The following is a 25,911-nucleotide window of genomic DNA, read 5'->3' as shown; positions in this document are numbered from 1 at the left end:
TTGATATATGAACATCACCAATGAAATGAACCCATGCAACATTTAAATAAAATTTTAAAAAACTGATAGGAACAATTTGTCAAACTCTTTTGGGCCTGATATAATCTTGGTAGATTACAGTGTAAGCAAGCAGTACTAGTAGTCACCAACTGTATTGTATGGACAATGTTTAACTAAATTTAGTTACAGATTCTTTACAGATACAAAAAGTAGACCTTTGCTTCTTTTTCAAGAAGCCCATAGTAATATGGTGGCAAAATAATTTATGAAAAGTTTGATAAATCTTGCACCGAATATAGGAGATTTTTAAAAAACTGCTTATGACCTAAAATGAAAATTCCAATCATAATGAGGGAGAACAAAATGCCTGATTTATTTATTTGTTTATTACATAATATTTACCCAGGGTAGCCCGATCAGTTTAAATGCCGTTCTTACACGGGACCCTTGGTCCCACTAATGTAAGGTGCAAAGGAATACAAAATACGGGATGCATGCACTTTCCAATTATCTTAGTTTACTTCTTAACAAACCCGTCTGCTGAATTGAATATACCTTTATTTGTTTATTTCATCACAGTCCATAAAAACAGATCTGTGGTTTTAAGTCTACAACACTGGAAAATATTTACACTCTGTAAAATAAGCTGTAATTGGTTAATAAGTGATGTGATGGAGAGGGACGAGCAGGAGGCATACAGGCACTGTCAACTTGCAGTGTCTTCATCACAGACATCATCTTGCTGTTAGAAAAGAAACTTATGGTTATTGAACTCTGGTGCACTTTGCATGTCCATAATCAAGTGTTCTCACTCAAAAAAAAGACATGTCATTGCATGAACAGGTGCTTTACTCTGGAATGCCCTCAAAGCATGACCACTTGTTACTGTGGATGAGCCATCACTAGCAACAGGTGGTCTAATTTTGAGTTCACTCCATGTTGAATTGAATATAAACATCTCAAAAAAGTAACTAACCCCTCTTGAATAATGGCCATTATTCAAAAACAGGCTATTGTATTACAAATCTGTAAAATGTGTTGAAGCAGAATTTATTTCTGCGCATTTTGACACCTCATTTGATACGATAGCCCAGAAAACAATAAAACACCGGTCAATTTAATGTAGTGAGGTCCAGATTTGAAAGTTGCACTTACAATACAAAAACACAGATATCATTACACAGATTTCCTTCCATTATACTGAATACAAATCAATAGAATTTACTGCAACTTTCAAATCTTCGGTTACATTGATTTAAATGTACGCTGTGACGTCAATATTTAGACAATTGCTACAAATGTGGTGTCAAAATGTGCAGATATATAAATTCTGCTTCCAACGCATTTTACAGATTTGTAACACAATCTTCCATTTTTGAATAATGTCCATTATTTAAGGTGGGGTTAGTTACTTTTTTTGAGATGTTTAGCTGATTATTACCTGTTCCAGCTCTAGTGACACCTCATTTTTTCCACTAGACGTTTGGATGCATTATAGGCATTAGCAGTTGAAATCAATATGACAGGGCTGTAATACCAGTTGTCATGCCCCTCCAGTGAACATTGGCGTAATGAGGTGTCACTGGATTTAGAACAGATAAGCTACCATATCAATAAAAATGCAAGCCACTACAACATGTAGAAACATTTAAACAAAATGAATTCTCTGATATCATCAACATTATGTTGTACCACTGTTTTTGGAAGTGGAATTGGACGTGTGTACAATTATTAAAATTATTAAACGATCGATATATAAAAAACTGTCTTTTTAAGGATGTCTTGGTTTGTTTTTTGGTTGCTTGTAAAAGCAACTCATTCCAGAAGAGTGCTTTCTTCATTTCAAATATTTAGTTTCGACATCAGGTACATGGCATGCATTTTTTCGATATGCTGATAATTCATGTGTGATTATTGAAATAAAGCATTATTAAATCTGTGTGGTAAAAGAAGCATATCAATGGATTACTATGAATAATCATGTTTAAAAAACCATTAATATCAGGCACTGATATTGTGTCAACATGGTAAACTGATGCATTCGTCTGAATCTGTTAGAATAATGTTCTTCAATGTAAAACAACTTATTTCTACAGATGGAACCATAAGTATGCACAAAATAGTTCTAAATCGGTTGCACAACCTCTGCACATAAGTTGTTTTACACTGTGATGTAAACAAAAACTTGAAATAGGAACCATCCAAAGTTATATACAAACTTGAGTCTGTACTTGATATAATAAAGGATGATTCCTGATGAGAAATGTTACCCTTGTTATATCAGGATATTTTATGTATTAACTCTATTTATGTAAGGTATGCATCAATTGAATATATATCTGTGCTATTATTAAGTAGGCTCTATAAATAGGTATTCATACATACGCTAATTGTGCGCATGATTGGTAGAGAATCGGTCCTAAACAACGTTAATGCCCAGCTGCTTTATAGTGTGACTATTCTGGGATGTAAAAAAACTTGTAAAATGTTGTATCTCATTTTCAGTTTTAATTTTGATGCAATACATGTACAATCACTGAATAGCCTGGCATGTATGAACAGGATTCATAATAAAATTGAGGGCATGATCGTTGTTTATGATCGTAGTGAGTCCATCAAACCCAGCACCTATAGTTATAGAGCGAGGTACCAGAAAACCGTGTTGAGGGTTCCCACAGACTTTCAATTGTAAGATTTCATGACTTTTCAAAGACCCAGTCCCAAAAATCCACACCAGCAAATAAAACAACATACATGACATCAGCTCGCAACTATCCCTTGTTGACCTGACCTTTCTTTCCACTTTGAGAAACAACCCCCCCACCCCACTTATTTTGGACAAAAATTGCTTCCTCACTTTAGAATTCTACACTTTTGACTTCTTTCTGTAATTTCTGTGACCAAAATCAAAAGTCCTTGACTTTCCCAAGACTTTTGGTAAATTTCTCCCCTGTGGAAACCCTACATTAGCAGCAGAATGAGAAATGTCAGCTGCAGACACACTCTCTACCAGACAGGGATGGACAGAATCCTTGTGATATGGGAAGAAATTACCAAGAAAATCAGCCACAATGCGTGGCGACTTAAAAATGCAAAAATGTCGGAGTTGGCAGAATTAAACATATACGGTTAACAAGATATGTGCTGCATTTATTGCTTATACTAAATATGGTGGGTGGCCCTGGGAGAATCTGTGTTTTGTTTCCGCAATTTTTTTTCTCAAATTCCATGTTTTTCTGCATTTGAATAAAACTTTTTCCATGTTAAATGCCAGATTGTGTGCTCAAATAGACCCATTGTGCATCAAGTACATGATGGTATATGTCATACAATTCAAAGCAGTTTGAAAAAAGGTACTAGATCAGTCAGGGAGATCGTTGCTGTATTTAACCCCTTTCTTAACTCTACTGACTTCATTGATAAACATCGTTTTACTAGTCAATAATTTTTAATGATATATTAGTATACGAACAAGCTAACATTTGATTTTCTTGAAATAAAAATGGTAAATAAATGTACAGAAACGATCAAAATTGTGTCTGCAAATTGGCATTAATTATGTGCGAAAAGCGAAATTCCTTGAAAAGTATGTCATTTTCCACTCACGCTGATTCTCCCTAGCCCAACTACAAGGTATAATTGCACTGATATTATTAGCAAGGAAACTACATATGAAGGGCCCAAACACCATGTAACTGCTTGGGTCGTTGTATGGTTGGTTAGCTATAATCCAACTGCACACCTGCTTATTTCAATTCTATAGAAAGCTCCGCACCTTTGAATTTGTTTTGCTTCCTATATTTTGGACTGAACCTTTGTTTTTTCTTTTGATTAGTTTAGCTTTTTCCTTTATATGTATCACCCATCAGGGTTTCATCTGTGGATGACTCCACCCCTTATTACCGCTTGTCCGCCCCTCTTCCACCCCACAAAAACAAAAAATAACCTCTTTGGTCAAAACACAGTAACCGACAAATTCAGGTGCACATTAATGATAAGCTTGTCCCCCTCCACCCCAAAAAATAAACAAAAACTAACCTCTTTAGTCAAAACACAGTTACCTACAAAATCAGGTGCACATTAAAGAAAAAGAAGTAAAATATTGTCATATCAAAAGAAAAGAATAAAATAGATACCCCAGCCTATTATCTCGATACCGATATATAATGTGAACCGATATATAAGGGTGGTTTGTGAAAATAGCCTTAAATAATAAAATTGTCTCTAGTATTGCACTAGACTGATAGTAGATAGCTATAGGAATTAAAAAATATCCTGCACAGTACTTATTTGTTTGATACCATGAGAAAGTTGGTAAAATTACAATACATTATGATTTGAAGTATTACATTGACATCAACCTCAAAATTCAAAACGTAGTATATTGCAATCTCTCTTCATGATATTTTAAACGATACATGTGAAATCATGCAATGTTGTTAACAACTCAGTGATTCAATTCATAAACAAGTTATAATGAGTAATGAAACAAATAAACTGCTAGCTGTGTTGGAGGTTAGTAGTAGTAGTAGTAGTGGTAATGGTGAACTAGTAGTAGTAGTAATAACTTGGCCGTGCGTGTATACGGTAAGTCTAGCTGCTGGTCTTTGACGCAGTCTTGAATATTCAACTCACCCAAGTCTAGTAAGCATGTTAGGGAACATATATAGACAATCACTCTCCGTCGTTGGTGCTTTTACCACCTCTGCGAAAGACACCAATTAACACTCAAAAATACAGTCACATACAACTTAACATGTCAATAATGCAGGGCTTTCACGCCGGACTCCTTTCCAATTTCGAGGACTTTCAAGGCCAAAATAAAACACTTTTCCAAGTCTTTATGACTATCCTAATTTTGTAAAACTGGGCCCTTATCTCTTTTGTGTTCTCCATGAAATATCTGGATCTAAAACTTACAAACAATAAGGTATTAGAATGCATACAATTTACATGGAATTTCCATGGACCATTTGTAAATTTTCAGGTCTGGAAAAGGTGTTTTGAAATTCCAGGACTTTCATAGTGCATGGGAGACCTGATGGTGGTCATTTTTCCAGTTCCAGGGAAGGTTACATAACCTTTCAGAAAAAGTTTCTTGTTTTGTCTCTTTAATTAACCAATCAATTGACTAAAATTAGCCATTAAAGCCTTTAAAATTGATTTTTTGAATGAAGAAAATCAAGAGGTTGGGGCCGGAGAGTCCAGACAATGAACATCATTCTTGGAGAGCAAAAGATGTGTACCTTCAAATTTGTTGACCCCACACCAAGCACACTTTGATTTCAAATTAATGTGCTTGTTTGCGAAAATGGGTGTAATCGCAATATAAGCACTACATGCAAACCTTGTGCTGCAAGATGCCAAATACCGTCCAATTTCAGGCTTTTTGTCAATAAATGCCAAAAGTACACTTTTTGTTTCCAGCAGGCCTGAGAGTGTTTTTTTAAAAATATCTGTTTTTGGCGAACGGAGGGTCTGGAACAGCTAACAAAATCTGAAATTATTTAAACCATATATACTTTTGTACACAACAAGTGTAGACAAAATCTGGAAGTTGAAAAAAAAATATCTGGAAACAGATTAAAATCTGGTCCTTCTCACCCCTGGTTCCCAGTATGTGACAATTCAATACAGCATATATTCAGAGAATGTTAGCCATGGAGTGGACTCTCCTAACATTACCTCTTTGAAAACAATACATCACATTACAATATACATAAACAAAAGACAAGGCAACTCTCGATTATTAGCATTTCACACAAATTAGCTACACTATACACTTAAAAAGGGGGAAAAATATATAATGGTGAAATTAGCTGACAACTCCATCACAGGCAGGCATAATATTATTATCTGGAACAACTCGGCCAGACTGGGTGCATCAAACACAATATTAGCTGAAACATTTTTGTTTGAGACAAAATAAAATATCAAGTTAAGCTGGAATGATGGTGTACCCTAGGCTATTTTGCTTCAAATTCATCCATCAGATCCCATTGGTAGGTAAAAGCAGCTAGTTGTTCTTCGTGCTCTCTTTCTCTTTCCTCAATATCTTTATCTTTTTCCCTGTAAATTGAATCATAAGTTTACATCAAGTTAGCTACAGCAAACAAAGACAGACACACTACAGATTTATAAGGGGGCAATGCTAAGTTACTTCTAGATTTCTATGCTTCGTATGTCCTTTAAAAAAAGTTTTATGAAGACTAAACATCAAGCTTTTCTTGATTAGATGAATAATACACACAGAAATAGATAACCGGTACTGCAGACTTGCTGCTATCTTTATGGGGTTGAAGCCATTGGGATATTTCAGTTGATATCTATTATACACCCCCCTATGGACAACATGATCTTCCCCCACAGGGAGTGTGGATTTCAAATGGGATTACCTGAATGGGCGACTCACTCCATTTGAAATCTACACCCCTGTGGGGAGATTAAGGACATGTCTTCCATAGGGTGTATGGATTTTAAATTTAAATGGAATAGCCCATTTGGAACTCTAGTTTGTTTTGCCTAGAATTTGGTAGTAACGTAGCTGGGGATTTTGTTAATCACTTGCATTAATTTAATCCTCCAGTATACACATGCGTAGATAAAAGCACTGACACCACTACCAAATTGAGGTGAAACTAAGTATATATAACTGGCATGAGACAAAGGTTCGATCAAAAAAGAGGAAAAGTACCAAAAAGGAGGAAAATTAATGAATCTCCAATACTTTTGTACAGGGAAGAAAAACTCAAAAATGAGGAATTAATCCGAGGAAGAATCTCAACCCTGATATAATCAATGCTTAAGTGCCAACTGGGTGTAATTTGAGTTATACGCAAGATGTGATTATCATATGTTTTGAAAACTCTTCAAATGAGACAGACTTTGTGTCATTTGTTTCTCTGTGTAAGGACCCCAATTCAAATACCCTCAACTTTCCTTTGTGTCCAACGGTTTCAATATACAGGGCAATAGAGGGCATTTGATTCTCCTTTATGCATTTCTGTGATAGTATTCACCATAACTGCTGAAATGGTAAAACTGTACCCTAATTTATCGATACAGATAGTTAAAATTAAACTACTCTGCCCTACATTATCTAGCTGCCACATTAATGTTGTCACAATAAATTACAAAAGCGTTTAGTTCTGAGCAATGATGTGATGAAATATAAACCGTATTCACTACTTTGCATCTAAATGGGCAAATGATCTTACACATATTATAATCATAGGGTAATATTATTCCAAGTAGAAAGCCTAAATACTACACGTGCAAAATTATGATGATGATGATTTTGATACACGGGTATGTTACATGATGAACTTCATCCAGATTCACACTTGGGTGAATTGTGTGCACATGCAACATAACCTTGTCAAAGACCAAAGCAAGGCAAAAAAAATGTTTTGCTCTGTGAAAGACAGGGTCAGTCAGTAGGTCGATCAGATTTTGTTTTGTCTTTTGAAAAATCATAGCCAAATTTAAAACATGTATAAGCTTAATTAAAAATTAATTAAAAACCTAACAGGTGTGAATTGGATATTTCTCTATTTTATCACTTCATAATGTTTTTAAAACACTTCGAAGTGAGATAAAAATTCAGAAAAACTTTTTTTTTTAATTTCCAAAATTATTAGGATAGGTATTTTTGTGTGTACAGTAATAACTTTTTACCAGATTTTCATGAATAGAGCTGGTCGAGCGAGGATGAGCAAACGCTTTTTTTTGCCTTATGTATCATCTAGGTTTTACTGCAAACTTCCCACCACTTCAATCTTTAATATTCATCAAGTCAAACTGAATTTATACATACAATTAAAAAGAACTTGAGTAACATAATTACTGATGTGATTACTAATTGACCTAATTATCATTCTGTGAGAGCCTATATACTTTCACATATCCTGTATTCAGTAGTGCAGCTACAGGGTAGACCCAGAGTGCCATAACTCTTAGCCTGTGAAATCTAGCTTCCAATCAAATGGAATTTTAAAACATGTATCTTCAGAAAATGCTCAGGTTTCGTCCTATCATTTTGTATTGAAACCTTCTCATTCCTTCCATTGTCAAGTTCCAAAACCTGTGAACTGTGATCACATATTGGGGTTGTAGGTTAAAGGTCAGGGGTTAAAGGTGGATCATGTGATGCAGTTTTATAGTAAATGGGATCACATTCCAGAATAGGTTGGGAACCCTGGCACTAATTTCATCACCACTGCCACCATTCAATAAGCATGCATATTGAGTTATTCAATTTAAAATCTGCCACACCCCTGTGGACAATTTAAGAAACACCTTTCACAGAGGGAGTATGTTTTAGAAATGGAACTGGCGTTAATTATTTTGAAACCCATACTCCCCTATATAAGGCTTTACGTTTATCTTCCACAACTGGAGTGAGTATTGCAAATGAAAGTTACCCAATTGTCTATTCTATTTGAAACCCATACTCCCTCTATACAAGACTAGTTCTCTACCTTAATAGGTTTTTGATTGATTTATTAACTGAGATTCGGATAGAAGTTAGCATTGGCATAGTAAATTGCAATTTCAACCCTGACCATATAGATGTAAACCGATGGCACACACAAGGAGAGGAGACTCACCTTAGTCGGGTCTTGAGGGAATTCACCTCCCTTTGTAAAGCTTCACAAGCCTCCACCTGGTCGTCCAAGTCACGTTGGACTTTTCGTTTTGAGGCGTTGGCTCTTGTGCATTCCTCTTCGCTTTCGTCAAGCTGTCTCTTGAGTGCCTTCACACGCGCGTTCACCTTGTCCACCTGTCAGAGGTAAGTGACGAGGATATTATTACCATTTTGGATAAGTTCTTTGAATTTAAATAGTGAATCGTGGACGACACTCTATCAACTCACATGACAGGAATCATATAAATCCCAAATTTGTATTTCCAGTCATACAGATTTGATTTGATGTGAATGTTCACCAGACAGGGCTGAAAGTGTCGATTTTTAAAAATTTAAATATTTCAAAAAAATCAAGTATCCTTTGTGCTTTCTTTGCTAACCTACATCATAAAACATACAAATGCTAGATGTGTAAATTTACTGGAAAATCGGGGAGGATAAACTGGTTTTCCTTACCTGGTCCTTGTACTGATCTGCATGGCGTCTTTCATCTTCTACTTGCATAGCTACTTCGCGCACCTTCTTGTCTGCCCGACGGGCAGCTTTAGAAGCTGCATTACGCTCTCTGAAAAAAAAATGTTATAACTTGAATATTGATCGCATTACTTATTGAAACTACTCTCTATTATTCCATTTCAGGAAATGTATTTGATTATATAGATTTGTGGTATTAATATAAATGTTTAGAAAGTGGTTTTTTAATCAACTAAAGTATATTATTGAGTAATAATGGCAAAGAGGATATGAAACAATGTAATGAATGGAGACCAAGAGAGAGGAGAATGGGCAACTATTTGGTGATTTAACAGAGTTCATATGGACATTTTCGTCAACCCTGGAGAGCCTAGCTCAGCAAAAGGGGAAGAGGCAACACAAATACACATGCATGAGCCTGACCAGGAGAATGGTTAAGAATTGGATGAACACTCACTTGGCTTCTGCTTCTAGCTGTTCTTCGAGCTGAAGTACCTTGCCCTCCAGCTGCTGAATGGTGGCTTTGCTCTTTAAACGCCCTGAGTTTTCTTCTTCCGCAAGTTTGGCTTTTAGGTCCTTGTTCTGTGGTACATAGATAACAAACATATCAAATTACTTAACTGAGATCACAAGGATTTAATGCAATCAATTGTTATTTAGTCAACACAAAATGATATCATTCCCAATGACAGAAGATCATCTTAATTTAATAGTTCATCTCAAAGCCCCTGTGCGCATTCGTAAAATCGCCCGCTTTGTGTGCTTTATTCAGTTTTTCCCGCTGTTATAGTTTTTTTTTTTTAATCCACCACACAAAAATCGCACGTCTGACATCGCCACACATCAAAATAGCCTAAATCATAAATCTCATCTCATAAAATTCTTCATCTTGACCACAGTGAAACCTCCTCAAAAGATGAAAAGGTGGTCTATTCTTATCGAAAAGCTCATCCCACAGATAACAGACAAAAAAATTAAAGTAAAAAAACCACCTCATTCCGCATTAGGTTAACTTGGGAAGGGCTTTGAGACAAACTATAAAATTAAAATGGCCTAACATTTCATTAACTCCCACTTAATAATCACTGCTCAAAATATGACCTTCCACTGTGTTGCTGGATTTTTGTACTCAAAACATTCAAAGATCATTTTTGAGTAAAATAACCCAAATGATTATGTTGGAGTATAATTGCCTAGAAACAATAAAGCTCTTACTACGTACCTGTCTTTCTAGCATCAGCTTTGCACTCTCTAGTCTTTGTGCTGTAGATCTCTCAGAAGAAAGTTCATTGGTTGCGCTTTCAAGCTGAAATACATACAAGATATATAAAGTTAATTTCAAAACAAATACTCTCTTACGTGGTCAACATCGACAAATATCATGTTTGACTGCTTTTTAGACCTCTACAAGATTCACATAAAAGTGTATGTGTACATAGTTGAATAGAACATAATTATCCTTGTGTAAAGTCAGTTAGATTACATGGCCTACAAAATACAGAAATTTTAAATCTATATAAACATTTCAAATAAGTCACAAGACGGTTGAAAGTGATGCAATCAAAAATATTGACAAAAACTCCTTTTGCTAGCAAAGCTATTCTTTTCAACACTGAAAAGTGAAAACATACATTTCACTCCAGCAAAAAATAAACAAATGCACAAAAAAAAAAAATACACAAAAGTTGAGTGTCCTTACCTGTGCATTGAGTTTCTTCTCCTTCTCTATCATCATCTCCACATTGCTCTGTTCTTCTTCCAAGTCCTCTTCCAGCTGAGAGATGCGCTGATCAAGACGACGCTTCTCATCAGAGAGTGCAGAACCTTTACTGCTGTTATTGTTGATCTCCTCTTGGAGCTCATCTCTTTCTGATTCCGCATTCCTTCTTTGCCTTTCAGCTGTAGCAAGGTCCTAGACAGAAGAAAACAACAAAATAATGAAGTGACCAATTGAACGAGTTTGCTTGCAAAGCTTTCACCTATGGCATAACCTAATCAGTACATCACATATTTTGCTGAAGGCAAGTGGGATGGCAGGAGACATTTTCCAGTTTTTACCATTTACCTAAAAAATGCAGTTACTTCTTAATATTAATACATTGATCTGATCGGAAATGAGTCAAGGAAGCCAATACCACACAATTGAGCACTTTGAACTAACCAATGTGCATCAATATTACAGCCGAGAACTTCAGACAGAGTGAAGTAGCGGTCTTGTGTAGCTTAACCCTATCACTGTAGTGCTTTTGGCAAATGGAAAGGAAAGAAGGAAGGAATAAAGAGAGAAAATGAACAAAAAAAATGAACAAGTCTTCAAAATAAGATCTTACCTCTTGTAGTTGCATATGTTCTGCTTCCAAGTTCTTAAACTTGCGTTCAGATTCTTTGGCACTGGCAGCTAGATCATCTTTAGAAGCTCTGGCTTCATCCAAGTCCTGGAGCATTTCCTTCATATGCGCCTTTCGCGCCTTACGCAACTGGCGGATAGCGCCCTCCTTAGCCTTGTTTGCTGATTCCACATGGCCTTCCAGGTCTTTGATTTCACCTTCCAGTTTCTTCTTGGAGCCGCTGGCAGTGCTTCTCAGCTTCTTCTCGTCTTCCAACTCTGCTTCCATCTCACGAAGCTGTTTATGTAGTACAAAAAAAATCATGTTATAAAACCACTCTTAAATAATCTTAAGCCTACATAAATACTGAAAAAATTGCAATTTCAGACTTTAAAATTTGCATCCGAAAATCACCAACAAATTTAACCACACATTTTTATCCTGAAACCGTCAAACTATTGAGGTTAAAGATGTGTTTTACTGTATTTCTTGAACAATCATTACAATTTGCCCTACCGATTCTTGATTTAGAAAGTTAAAATACAGAGAAAATACTGGGTTCGTTCAAAATACCTCCTTGTTTTAATGTCCTTGGTAACTGATATTCTATAAATAATAAAGATGGACCAAGCATTGATGGTCTTACCTGTCGGATTAAGCTACGTCTCTTCTCCTCATTCTGCTCCTCTTTGTTTGCCAATTCACGGTCAAAGTTGGTCTTGGCTGCTTGCATGTTGACCTCAAGACGAGTTTGGCATCTTCGGTGGCGTAAGTTCATCTTCCAGTTCTTCCACCTGGGTCTTCATCTCCTCCATCTGGCTCTCTAAGGCTTTCTTGGCCTTCTCCAATTCATGGACCTGCACAGAAAAATACACAGATGGATCTCATAGATAACAGTGCAATGTGCTTTTATATGCCGCAATTCCTTTATTTAAATTGAATGCATATTACTATTAAGAGCCAAAATATCACATGGGTAAAGCAACATTTTAGGCAGCACTGGATTTCAAAAACATGTTGTTTTTTACCAATATAAAATGATAATGTAATACTGTGATTGTCTTTGGTGTTTTTGTTTTGTTTTTTTTGTTTTTTTGTTTTGTTCACAGATGCTTTTACCAATATCTTTGATTCCCATTACTGACGATTTGTATATTACATTTTTTATAGCTATTACAATAATAGAGGTGTATGCAAGATTGATGATCAGGCCTACAGCCAAGATGTATGGGGATGTAGGGGCTTAAAAGTGGACCTTCTGTGAATTTTTCGTTCATAAAGGCTGATTGTCAATGTTTTTTACAGAAAAAATGTGACATTTTTCAGATTGGCGGGGGGTGTGTCTCATCCCAATGGCTACCGCTTTGTTTATGATAACCAACATGACAAGTCTTGAAACCTGATAAACCTGCACTACCATTTGTAAGAAATAGAAAAATAATATATTCCCTGTTTGTGGTCATATCACATTCAGCCTGTGGTCTCAACCACCTCAAACCAGTAATATTTTTTCATATTACATGAACAAACAAGGGATAACTTAAAGCATACATCGCATATTTACTGCGTTGGACACACTTGTCTCTGATAACTAAAGTATTTTATAAATGTAACTTTTAAGGTATTATAGTGAAAAAGTGTAAGATATAGGGATGTGTGAAGCCCAGCATGCCATTTGCAGATAACCTAATAGCAACTTACATTCTTGCCAACATCATCCTTGTTGGACAGATGGTCATCAAGCTCAGCTGCCTGCGCCTTGCGCACACGTTCACTCTCTGCTAGTTGGTCCTGAAGATCTTCTAACTCACGAGTGAGAGAGATCACCTGGGAATAGGAAAAAATAGAAAATGATTAGTCATAGATGTGTAGTACTTAACATTAACATACTACAATGGTATTTATTATGATAATAAAGTATGATTTGTTGTACTCTCAGGGATACAGGTAGGTAGTCAATACAGTATGCAACATCAAAATACTCAATGCCTCAAATAACCAACAAGAAATGTTTGAAGGACAATCCTGAATTAACTTCCTCCCAGAGGCAGGTAGTCACTTGAAGGACTCAAGTTTGGAGTTACTCTATGTGCACTCACTTCTGTTATGCATCATTGTGCTGCAACAATTTATTGCATTTCTCTGGTCTTGGACCCACTTCTCTCACTTCTGAGAGCTAACCTTTGTGGTGCACAGAATGGCTTTTGGAATCATCTCATTTTGGACAAATTTGTCATACTTTTTGTATGTGCTATCTCACTTGTTGCAAACTATGACATCAATTTATGCTGCCAACAATGACTATTGGGGTATATTTCTTAATGGTTTTTACCTTTGTTTCTTTGTTGCGTGACTCCCTCTCAATATTCTCCCTCTCGGTTGCCAGTCTGTCCTTCTCAGACTTCTCTTCTGCCAGCAGTGCATCGAACTTCTTCTGCTTCTTTTCTAAGCTATTCACACTTGCCCTCTCACGTTCCAGGTCAACCACTGCATCATCAAGCTGAAAGTTGTTTAAAAAAGAATACATTTCTTTAAACCAACATTGCCTCAGTTGGTACAAATTGGTACAAGTTGGTAAAATTCTGGGCTAGGAGTAGGAGTCTTAAATAATTTTGTTCGAGTGTCGTAAGCATTTTGTTGTTAGGCAAATTTGACAATTTCTTGAGATTTTTGGCTCAAGAAATATTCACAGTCTGGAAAAATGAAGATAAAGCCTAAAAAGGCTCCTTTTTCATTCCTGGAAAGCTTTGCGTCAATTCTGGTAAGTCATGCACCAATCATGCGCCATACTGGTGGGAATACTTGTCATAAGCATAAGCCGTAAGTCAGCACTGGAATAGGGACATGAAAAGGAAGTTCTTTCTTATAACATGTTGCATTAATAATATGATATCTAGTGACACCTGATGTAAAACCAAAGCCAAACACCTGCACAAACAACTTATATATATTGCAGGTTAAATGCCAAAAGACCTACACAGGTCATCAAGAAATCAGTATATTCCTCACCTCTCCTTGCAGGCGATGTTTGGTCTTGTCTAGTTTTTCCATGGCAGCCATAGCCTCTTCCAGACGGGTTTGTAAAGCTTCAACTTCCTTCTGATTCTTCTTCTTACCCTCCTCGGCAGTTTCCAAAGCAGCAGTGTCTTCATCCATCTTCTTCTTGAAATCAGCAAGCTGCAGCAAGCAATGAACAAAAGTGGTGTTTGAGTAAAAAAAAATTGGACAAAGAGATTTATGTGAGGGACAAGACAAGCGAGTTGAGATCACAAGTCTTGGGATTAGAATTGGGCATACCTCCTGATTGTAAAGGATTATGAAATACAGCTTGTAAATCAGAAGTACAAGTGTTGATATTGTATCTGTGCAGCTGGCTTTGTTACACAAAGCAAAAATAGTGCCATCCTTTTTATGTGCTCTTTTCTATCTCACCTGTGTCTGGAGTGATGACACTTGGCGCTGCAAGTTATTCTTTGATTGCTCCTCTTCATCAAGTTGTTCCTGTAGCTGTTCCCTCTCATCTTCGCTTGCTCGTAGTTTGGTGTTGAGAGCCAACTTCTGTCGAGTTTCATCATTCAGATTTTCCTGTACCTCTGCGAGTTGTGCTACCAGTGAGCTGGATTCTTTGGATGCTGAAGAAGCCTTCATATCTACTTCTTCTAACTGCTGGCTTAAGGACTCTACTTCATTCTGAAAAAAAACACACACACATGAATTTCAATTAGTCACATTATCTTTGTAAAAAGTTGAATCAAGAAATTTCATGATTTATATGCGAGTAGTAATGAAGGATTTTGCACTCTTAGAAATGATACTTACTTGTAGTTTAGTACAACGATCCTGGAAATCGGTGCGGGCACGGTCCGTCTCGGTGAGTCTTACATTGAGCTCCGATAGCTGGGCCTCCAGATTCTTACGTTTGCGCTCTGATTCTTGCTTGGCTTGTTGTACAGCTTTCAAATCATTATTCACTTCAGCATTGCTACTTTCCAGACTACTTTTGTTCTTTTCAAGAGAAGCTTTAGCCTGCAAAGACAACAAAAAACTTAAGTAAATAAGAACAAAAGCTTCTGTATACAAAAATGGTATTGCACCTTTAAAACAGTTAAAGAGAAATGTACGCAAATATGTAGGTGAAATGAGATTAGTGTACACCACGCAATGCACAACATCGGACCTAGCATGTTGACCTATTCAGTCCAACTCACTGATCGTTATGTTAACGAGTTTTGGATATGCCCAAATATGGATAAAAGTCTTGCAAAGCCTTTAAACTTCATTTACTTCCACTATCCTGTGCATGTCTTTCCCAGAAAAAAAAAACCTACAGGATTTTAAATCTTGCTATGGTAGGTAAGCTCTACCTCTTTTTTGGGGGTGTTTGAAGAAAGTTAAAACTAGAAACTGAAAATGGCCTGCAAGGAAATAGCCAGGAAATGGCGTGCAGGTTGTACACACCAAAAATTCCAATTTTAATCCCACTTGTTGACCTTTGACCTACCCTCTTGACAGTTTCAAGTTGTTCTGTGAGTTCCTCCACTGCATGATTATTTTTGTGTCGTAATTCTTGCACATGAGTTTCATGAGCGCGGGTCTCTTCCTCCAAGGCTTTCTTCATGTCTGTAAGTTCAGTTTCACGCTTGTTGCGAAGCTCCAGTTGGGCAGCAGTGACCTCCACAGAGTCTTCCAGTTCACTCTTGATGGCTTCTAGTTCCTGCAATACAAGAACGATGAGCTTGATGAGGCAAATTAAATGTATACATATTTCTTGTGACTTTGGCTAGACAACAACTGACCATGATATAAAGTCAAACATAACAATTATTAGGTACTCTTCAGTGAGTTTAATAAACAAGCTAGACAGTAATTACAAATGAGACATGGTCCTCTTTACATGAGGGCGACCTACCATGCCAGACAACGCTAGGTTTTTCCAATTATATAGACCCACACGTTGAATGTCATGGTTTTCAACCATGCCTTCAGTAATGGGAACTGGTAGAACAAAACTAATGGGCTATTCCAAATGAAATCCACACAGATCCCATATGGAAGACAAAACCTTGACAGGGAATGTGAATTTCAAATGGGGTTACCTGAATGGGTGTCTCCATTTGAAATCTACACCCCTGTACGGGAGATTATAGTTACAGCTTCCATAGGGGTGTACGGATTTGTGGCATAGCCAAATACCATTAAAGTAACAATGAAAATCAAACTTATGCCCCACTGGTTTTCACTTTAAGTGACAATTCTGTATGAAAAATTGTGCTTCATCTTGCATGCCTTATACCATTGTAACCAAATCTTAACTCCATCCTCTTATTAAATAAGTCAAGAGCATCCTTGTTATGTGCAACATCATTCACTGCACTTTTAATTTCAGGAGTAATTGTATTTCAATGATTCAATAAATCAATGAATTGCTAACCTCTTGTGTGTCTTTCTTCTGTTTCTCAGCTTTGCTCCTAGCAGCTTTCTCAGTAGCAAGATCCTCCTCGAGTTCCTGTGTTTGGTTCTGAAGTTCACGTAGGGCTTTCTGGGCTGCATTCTTGGCCGCTGTTTCCTCATCAATTCTGCAGTGGGAAAGAGAGGAAAATATGTTATGATTTGCAAGGGAATCACAGAAAGGATGGGAAAAATAGGATCACTTTCAGTTTCAAACAACATACACTATAAAAAGGTTGTCAAAGCAAATTATTTCAGCCAAAAATATATTTAACACGTTCCAAACAAGCTCAGGAATATCAACATTTTGCTTTCTGATATTCTGACATAACAGTAACATGGTACAAATTTGTTTTTCTACCATGAGTACTTGACCAATATTAATGGTACCTATATTTGAAATAATTATTTGCTATAATAATCAACATTTAAACAACTCAATTTATTTTCAATTTCAATAAATGCACATTCTTACAATAGAAAAGCAAATATTTTCTATACTGCTTCTGGGAAGGAGATATTGATTTTTGAACTGGGATCTTTTTTCCACAGCTAGAATTCGAAGAAACAAGCCAGTCCATTGATTAGATTTTGCTCACTCATCACTAACAAGATGAAGTATAATTTCAGCTGAATTTTTAAAAATATTATTATATTAGATAGCACTGGGTGATATCACAAATATGGGAGATTTTAACAAACACAACTTATATCCACCAAGTGGATCTCAGGAATAAAGTTGTCAAATAATAAGACAACATTGTTCTTCAGTGTGGTACAACTGGGGTCTATTTCACTAAACTTTACAAAACTTCGTAAGTCTCAAAATTGTTTGTAACTTACGACGAGTCGTAAGTTCCATTTCACTAAACGTACTTACGAACTGTACCCTTTACTACAGCAACTCTTCTTAAAGTTATGTCTAGTATTGGGTATTTGTAACTTTACGAACTGTTACTTGAGTTACGAAGGGGTAAAAGTTTAGTGAAATAGATCCCTGGTCACATAACTGACCTGGCGAGAGCTGCAATGAGTTCCTCTTCTTTCTTTGCTAGTTGTAGCCTCAGCTCTTCCACCTGTTGTTTCAATTCATGGATTTGTTCTCGCAAGTCGTTGAGTTCTGTTTCTATTTTACGCTTGCTCTTCTCAACATCTCCCCGACCCTGCATGATTGATAAAAAAGCAATGGTTCAAATCCTGTTATTTTTGCGTTTGGTTTCAACAGTAAAACATCTTTTACTTTGATATCTGAGTTTACCACCTTTATTGACTGTGTATATTTTATTCAGTTGCCCAAAATTCCCCAATCTTTTTCATCCCAAAAACTATATACAAACAAACAATAAATTGTCATACAAGTCATACCTTTTCTTCCTTGCGTAGTTTATCCTCCAATTCCCCAATAGAAGATTCATATCTAGACTTAAGTTTCATCAACCCTTTGCTCTTCTCCTCTTCCTCTACAACTGTGGATTCTGCATCATGTAGACGTTCCTCCAGACTCTTCCTTTCTTTCGATAGCTGCAAATAACAAGTACATGTGATTAAAGTACTCTTGGCACATTGAGTAGGGTCTGCACAATAACTGTTGATTCACTGGATATACAGTGGCTTTAAAATATATTCTAACGTCATTTTGTTGACGCATAGGGAAAATGTGGAGGTATTTGTTTTTTGCTCGGAATGCATGTGCAACATTTACAGACTAGGGTGTGATTTTAAGAGAATCAGAGATAGATGTTAAGCAACATTTGACCCACCTTCATGTGGTTGTCTTCAAGCAGGGCCAGATCTTCTTCTAGTTTCTTCATTTTAGCATCGGCTGAGACTTTGTCTAGATGGAGCTTCTGACGAGCACCCTCTTCTTCCTCCAATCTAAAATTGAGAGAATATGTGTCAATATTATATTACCATCCTGCCCTTTATTTATATTTAATGCCTTTGAATGTATACCAAAAATGACAAAATCAAATGTCACAACAAGCGGTTTTGTTGCACTCAAGCGATTTACACTAAGAATTGTTCCATGAAGCATGTGCACAAAAATACTACACCCATTCTGCATCCGTTACATATTTTTTCAAAACAGTCTTGACATATGTTGGGTAAACATACATAAGCACCATATAGAGCTGATAATAAACCCTAATACAGCTCCATGGAAGTCACAGACCGTGTGCATGATTTGTTAGACACAGGTGATTGAACGATCGGCCCTCATAAGTATGCAAGGATTCTGCGATCAGACTCCACAGCTGGTATGTGTATAATATACAACCTCTACAGATTGACTGCGAATACAAACACACCCCAATACACACACTCATATGCACCCCCACTTATTCTCTCTCTCTCTCTTTTTTAATGTTGAACTTACTGTTCTTCCAAGTCCTGTATATGTTGAGTCATTTTCTTCTTTTCAGTACTCAACTGAGTGCCTCTCTCCTCCTCTTCCTCAATACGGCTTTCCATATCATGAAGAATTTCTTCCAATTCTTGTTTCTTGGCTGCCAACTTGGCACGCATCTAAAGGGGCACAAGAATAGAGAAAATGTATTACTCTGAAAAGTAGGCATTAATAGCAAGAATCCAATATGCCCCACTGTATACAGAACTAGCCAATAAAATAAACCTCTTCCATAATTAGGCACAAGAAGTTGGATTTGGTCAGATCACACCAAACTAATTTCATTCATTGTGGCCATCAAACAAATTCCTTGTTGAATTAAACTAATTGTATCTGAGTTACAACACAATTCAGGAAGTGAAATTATCTGTATACTTTATTCCACCTCAATTTTGGTAACACTGTCAGTGCCTTTACACGCATGCTGACAAACCATCCTTGTATGCATGTATATATATGCTATGTCTGATTAGGTTAGTGCATACTAAGACCAGCAAAATACACATCTATATCACTACCATACTCAAGGTGAAAGAAAGTATATAGATCTACTGGTCTGAATAAAATGTCAAACTGCCGTAAGAGTTACGTACTGCAGTTGAAATCCATACACTGCCTTATAGAAGACATGACCTTAATCTCCAAAACAGGGTGAATATTTCTTATGGAATCATCCATTCAGGCAACCCCATTTGAAATTCACACTCCCTGTGTGAAAGATTAAGGTCATGTCTTCCATAGGGGGTGTATGGATTTCAACTGGAATAGCCCATGATGCCTTCCTTCACTTGCCTGAAGCCATTCTTTCTTTCTATCTGTGAGTGGGTCTTTAAGTTGATCCAACACCACATAGTCACTAACTGACTCCTTCACTAGAGCCCAGTCAATGGCACGAGTCCTCCATTCTTGATTAAACATACTGAAGAGTGTTGGGTTATTACATTCCCCAGTCAAATACCACCGATTCTGACTTGTTTACTACAAGACGCTACCACTGAAGTCGAACCTCTTGATAACTGCATAATGCTCATGATATTGGGGTTTTGAGATGATTGAGAATTGCCAAGGTCATCAGGCATGTATCCTATCCAAAGTCAAGGATATTTTGATATAAGAGATAAACATGCCATCACAAGGGGAATTTATATCCAATACAGCATACTGCAAAAATACTTTCTGTTGCAGTTTTTGATGTAGAATCCTTTTATCAACCAGCTATGTCCATGATTTAGTAAATAAAACTTGGAACAAGACTGAAGGTTAAATCCAAAGCCAATCCAAATTGTACATTTTGCTCTCCTATGCATTGATTCCATATATCCTTTTTGGTAGGTAGAGGTCCACAAAGTTAGTCAATGTCACTATGTAATGATGCAGTAGTTCCACAACTTCAGTGATATATGTTCTTATACATTTTAACGAACTTCAATTTTGCTCCCTTGTACTGCTAGTACTGTTGGTTTCATATTTGATCCTTCAAACAAAATAGTCCAAATTCCAAAACCTAATCCATGTGCCGATATGATCATTGTTGTATGCCTGAGACACCTATATCCTGTTAGTGACTTTTGGTGTCCACTTGTTTGAATGTTATTAACTGGATATATACTTCGAAGGCTTCATATCAATGCAAACCGAATTTCATCTTTTTATTCAAATCACAATGCATCTGGTATATTCCAAAGAGACATTCTTGAAGTCAGCCACTTTGCTTGTGTACTTGACTGGAATAGACTTCAAGCTCTGTTTTCATAGAATCACACACTATTTATATTTCCCCACAACTTCACGTCCCCCGAGGTCCACATCCTTCATCAGCTACAAACCCATACAGTATGATGAACTCATGAACTATGCCATACATTATGAGATTTTGTTTATGGTTTGTATTTCCCGTCTCCACCCCAGTCGCAGACAATACACTTGTAATGACCCCATCCCACCGGGCCAAGCTCACCCACCTACACCGACTACAAGATACTTCAAATGTTGATTTTTGCATTCTTAGCTTCATTGCTCATACCCGCAGACAAAATCGTTAATAATGAATTGAGAGAGTTCATCAAATTGTTTACCATAAATCTGATCAGTATTTTCCTTGTTGATCACAAAGCCACAACCCTTGTTCCTATCTAATAACTCATCTTAATTGCTGCTCCAACACACCCAGCTATGTAACAGTATCAAGCTATTATAATGCTATTAACTATACAGGAAATGAGACTAAATCAAATTGTCCAGACTTGAGTCGGAGGAACTTGAGTTGACAGGTACCCAGTTGGTAATAAGTGATGGCTAAGGTGATCGAAACAAAGGAAGTGAGAATAATGAATTGCAATTGTCTGCATATACTCCTGTCTATAATTTGGTCAAGTTCAACCACTAATAAGCTGGAATTATCCAATTTAATTTCCATAAGTTGGTCAAGTTCAATGAACACAATACACAATGGTGTGGATCCTCTAACAGCCATATTCAACCCTAAGGACCATATTCAACCCCCTTTGTGTCAGATATTAAAGATTAAACATCTCTCTTAATACAATGTCTTTATGCTCAGCCACAGCTTCTTTTTGTGATCAATTGTATTTTGTTTGTTTCCTTTCCTTTTTTCTACATAGGGGTGGTCATACCAGGCTTTCTGACCTTTCGGTCATCTCTTCTATGATAATTACTTGTTCATTTTGGATATTTTTATCATATTTATGGAAATAAAGAATTGATCAAGTAAATATTTATCACTTTCATAGACCAGTAAACCTATAAAACAATTGATCTTTTAATTAAAAGAAACTTTTGGTGTCCTATTTTTTTCTCTTTTCAATAATTGGCTATTCTAGTTGAAATTCATATACCCCCTATGAAAGACATGACCTTAATCTCCCACACAGAGGATGTAGATTTCAAAAAAGAGTCATCCACATTCAGGTAATCCCATTTGAAATCACACTTCTTGTGTGCAAGATTAAGGTCACACCTTCCATACAGGGTGTATGGCTTTCAATGGGAACAGCCCAATGAAACCTGGTATTCTTACCTCTTCAGCTTCAGCACTGAGCTCAGCTTCAGCTTGTAGCTGTTCAGCCAAGATGCTCTTCTCTTCCAGGATCTGTTGATATTTACGCTCCATTTCTGTGTAGTCTTTCTCTGTTGTCTCTAGCTTGTCTTGGATCTTGTTGAGTTTGTCCTCAAGGGTGTGCATCTCATCATCTTGTCTGGTCACTTGGAGGAGTGGTTTCACCTGATGACAAACAACATACACATTTAAATAGTAATCTTTATGTATTAAATCAGGCCTTCTAAAGCCAGTGTGGCTCAATCTATGCACAACACATGGATTACAAAGGAGTCCTGCCTTTATATACATGTATCTGAATTTCAAAACCTGATTTATATTGGAAATTGCTATGAATAGCCTGCAACATCTGCTCAAAGAATAATAAGAGGCGTAATACACATTATCAAGAAAAATGAAAGGCAATTAACACCACTTTTCAAATACTTTTGTACAGGGGGAGACACAAAACTTAATCACCATTTAAGGAATATATTCTTTAATCTTAATAATTGTACTTAATATGTTCCATACCTTAGTGAAAAGACGCCACCATGGCCAGTTGCGCAGTTTAAGGTAAGCCTGACAGTTACGTTGAATGATCTTGATGGCACTCTGTTGCTGCATACGTTTCTGGTAATTTCTGTAAAATAATGAAGGAAAAGATATATGAAAAGATTGAAACAAGATGAAGAGATTTTAAGTCTAAGAAATGGATTTCAAAAGCATGTTGAACATGTTTAAATTTAGAAAACAAAACAAAACAAAACATTTGAGAATCGGATCACATTGGCACGGAGCAAGATGAAATTGAACCCCTGTTGTTATGAAAACACTCACCTCCTAGAGAGCACTCCACGGCAGTGAGCTTGGAAGCGTATGATGATATCAGTCAGTTTGAGATCTCTCTCCTCTTCAAGATGAGCCAAGACACCAGCACGGAAGAAGATCTTGCTCTGCCCAACACGGTACAGGTTGGGATCAAGCTCAAGGGCGTTGATCTGCAAAATGTTTAATAAGCAAATTAGTTCAGAATCACCCGAAATGCATTATGGCAAGACAGACTGCATTAACAAAAGATTCAATTTGAACTGATCAAGCTAACTTTGGGCAATCAAGTTGTTTTTGAGGTATGGGCTAATTTGAATTCCCTTTTTTACTTCTTTTCACTATCAACATTTTGTGGTAAAACTTGGCAATTCTTTCAACAAAAATATATCACTCATATTTTCCTTTTTCAACTTTTACATCAATAATTAATACTCAACTGGGTTATTCCAGTTGAAATCCCACACAGGGAGAAGAGATTTCAAGTGGAGCCATCCATTCAGGTAACCCCATTTGAAATTCACACTCCCTGTGCGAAAGGTTAAGGTCATGTCTTACATATGGGGTGTAATGGATTTCAAGTGGAATAGCCCATTGAGGGTTACATTGGAAGTAAATATATAGTTTCTTGTAATCTACTGGTGAATTGCAAGCAGAAATCCAACTTGAAGGAGAAGCATATGGGACCAGATGCCCAAAATGGGTACATGTAATTCTTTGTAATATTTAAGCTATCTACAGTAGAAACATAGGTCTACTTAATTTGTAAAATGTTAATCCATTATTACTCACCATTTGCTCTACAGCTTTCTTTCCATCCATGAAGCCCTTTGGAATAACATTGGGAGTAAGTAGCTCATATCTGAAATTGTAAAATCAAACATTCTTTTGAGTTGTGCTGTTGGGGCGATTTAGTGGCATTCTGGTGTTGTAACTGGGAAGTTGCAACTGTAAAGGTGAGTTGTTTTTGATGCAAATGTTATTGGTATACAACTAAATTGTACTGTTCTGTATTTTGTATTGAGATGAAATTGTTATTTGGTGATACTTATGCTTTCAATATGTTGGTGTACCAAAGTAACTAAGATGGGTTGTCTTTTTATTGCTACTAAAGATGTATTGTTGATTGTATCAAGTTGTGTTGCTTTGTAATGCATTTGTTGTCTGCACATTAAGAATGTAATGGACAATTACTTTTAATTCTAAGGGTTCATTTCATTATTAACTAGTGAGTGATGTTTCATGCAAACCCATTGTAACTCTGAATCTGGATGCTTTTTAGGGGAATGAGTACAGTTTTAAAGATTTTATGTAGTATTCCCTCATTTACTTGTTCCTCCTTTGCAGATCTTTCAGGGGTGTGAGAGGCCTCAGACAAAATAAGAGGAAAACTACTAAAAATATCTAAAAAACAACTTAAATTCAGGGAAGACATGCCAAATATGAGCTGAAAATAAAAGAAAACTCATGAATTATGGCAATAAAAAAGCTGAAATCAGATTAAAAGCTGAACTCTCACGACCCTGGGTCTTTACAATTATGGGTGGGTGGGGGTGTGTGTGTGTGTGTACATTTCATACCTCTGCTTGAACTCCTGGAAGACAATTCTGTTGGGGAAGCCCTGACGACAGATACGGATACCTTCAAGTACACCATTACACCTCAACTGCTCCAGTACCAGATTGGAAGCTATCTTACCCGCCTACAAAAACAAACCAACACAAGTTTACTACATAAGCTTTTCAGTTTACATTCCTTTGCTTGCCTCACTTAAAATTGTCAACAGTATTTAGTCTGCCCAAGTTCCATTAATCACCATAAATCTGGTTTCACAGTACTGCAGCTAACTCTACTGTTTAGAGTAACTCAGACATAGTCTGGGTCTACTGCCCAACCTGGAATGTACAAATAACAGCTCTAACATGACATGTTGTTTTAGCTAAGTTTACATCCATAACCAATGTTTGCCTTTTCTCTTTACATTCTGTGATTGAAAATGTTGTGAACTCAGATGAAAATGCTTGTATTATCTTTTTTATGTATTTTTAAAATTATTGTACAAAAGTACAATAAATATATCCATACAGAGAGACCAAAATCATTGTTTGATGTTCAACTATTTCCATTATCTAGTTTTAAACTTGTACTGGAAGGTTTAGTGCTTTATTTCAATTTGGAATTGACACACTGAATATAAATCACTATAAATTCTTACCCTCTTCTCGTGATTTGGAATGATACAGCGCACAAAGTTGGGATTGGTGTTGCGTAGTGTGACCATCAACTTGGACAGTTGCTCCTTGTACAGCTGGCCTACAGTACGGAACATACCCTTGCGAGTACGGCTGCCAAAGGCACTTGAGCTATCGCCTGCGAGAGCGCTCATGCTCACAATTGTGGCTGCAAATTAGCAAAATCAATACAAATTAGTCTTTACGTAATTTTACAAGAAATATATGTTTTATTCATTATGAAGTTGATATGTTTGCTTCGATATGAAAACTTGTACCTTACATTTGTGACAAAAAATTTTCAATGACATATGTATTTATGCTTCTCAGCTCCAAATATTTAATTGCTGTTCATATCATGAAGCATTCATGTATCAACTTCAAATTGATTTACTCTGTAGGTTTAATTACATGCAGAAACCAGAATGAAATTTTGCAGTTTTGTAACATCTTACAATATCCATTTCACCTTTGGAATTGCAAACTGGCTGAGA

At 36.6% G+C, this 25,911-nt stretch overlaps 1 protein-coding gene across 1 annotated transcript in view; it reads right to left on the bottom strand.

Moving 5' to 3' along the window:
* LOC140151403 (myosin-10-like) overlaps positions 1 to 25,911 on the bottom strand; it is a 116,866-nt gene that overhangs the window by 5,884 nt on the left and 85,071 nt on the right. Inside the window, 26 exon segments of the mRNA XM_072173730.1 lie at positions 8,610 to 8,782; positions 9,104 to 9,212; positions 9,579 to 9,703; positions 10,344 to 10,427; positions 10,821 to 11,033; positions 11,452 to 11,745; positions 12,095 to 12,198; positions 12,201 to 12,218; positions 12,221 to 12,305; positions 13,150 to 13,275; positions 13,781 to 13,948; positions 14,458 to 14,625; positions 14,881 to 15,138; positions 15,268 to 15,474; positions 15,950 to 16,162; positions 16,880 to 17,024; positions 17,911 to 18,059; positions 18,262 to 18,417; positions 18,657 to 18,771; positions 19,274 to 19,422; positions 22,341 to 22,544; positions 22,893 to 23,001; positions 23,199 to 23,359; positions 23,979 to 24,048; positions 24,767 to 24,888; positions 25,402 to 25,586. Of these exon segments, the coding sequence (XP_072029831.1) occupies positions 8,610 to 8,782; positions 9,104 to 9,212; positions 9,579 to 9,703; positions 10,344 to 10,427; positions 10,821 to 11,033; positions 11,452 to 11,745; positions 12,095 to 12,198; positions 12,201 to 12,218; positions 12,221 to 12,305; positions 13,150 to 13,275; positions 13,781 to 13,948; positions 14,458 to 14,625; positions 14,881 to 15,138; positions 15,268 to 15,474; positions 15,950 to 16,162; positions 16,880 to 17,024; positions 17,911 to 18,059; positions 18,262 to 18,417; positions 18,657 to 18,771; positions 19,274 to 19,422; positions 22,341 to 22,544; positions 22,893 to 23,001; positions 23,199 to 23,359; positions 23,979 to 24,048; positions 24,767 to 24,888; positions 25,402 to 25,586 (3,910 nt within the window).

This window comes from Amphiura filiformis, chromosome 4 (genome assembly GCF_039555335.1).
Source record: "Amphiura filiformis chromosome 4, Afil_fr2py, whole genome shotgun sequence".
Lineage (NCBI taxonomy): Eukaryota > Metazoa > Echinodermata > Ophiuroidea > Amphilepidida > Amphiuridae > Amphiura > Amphiura filiformis.
The sequence above is the reverse complement of the archived record's forward strand: the minus strand, read 5'-3'. Positions and strand labels throughout refer to the sequence as shown.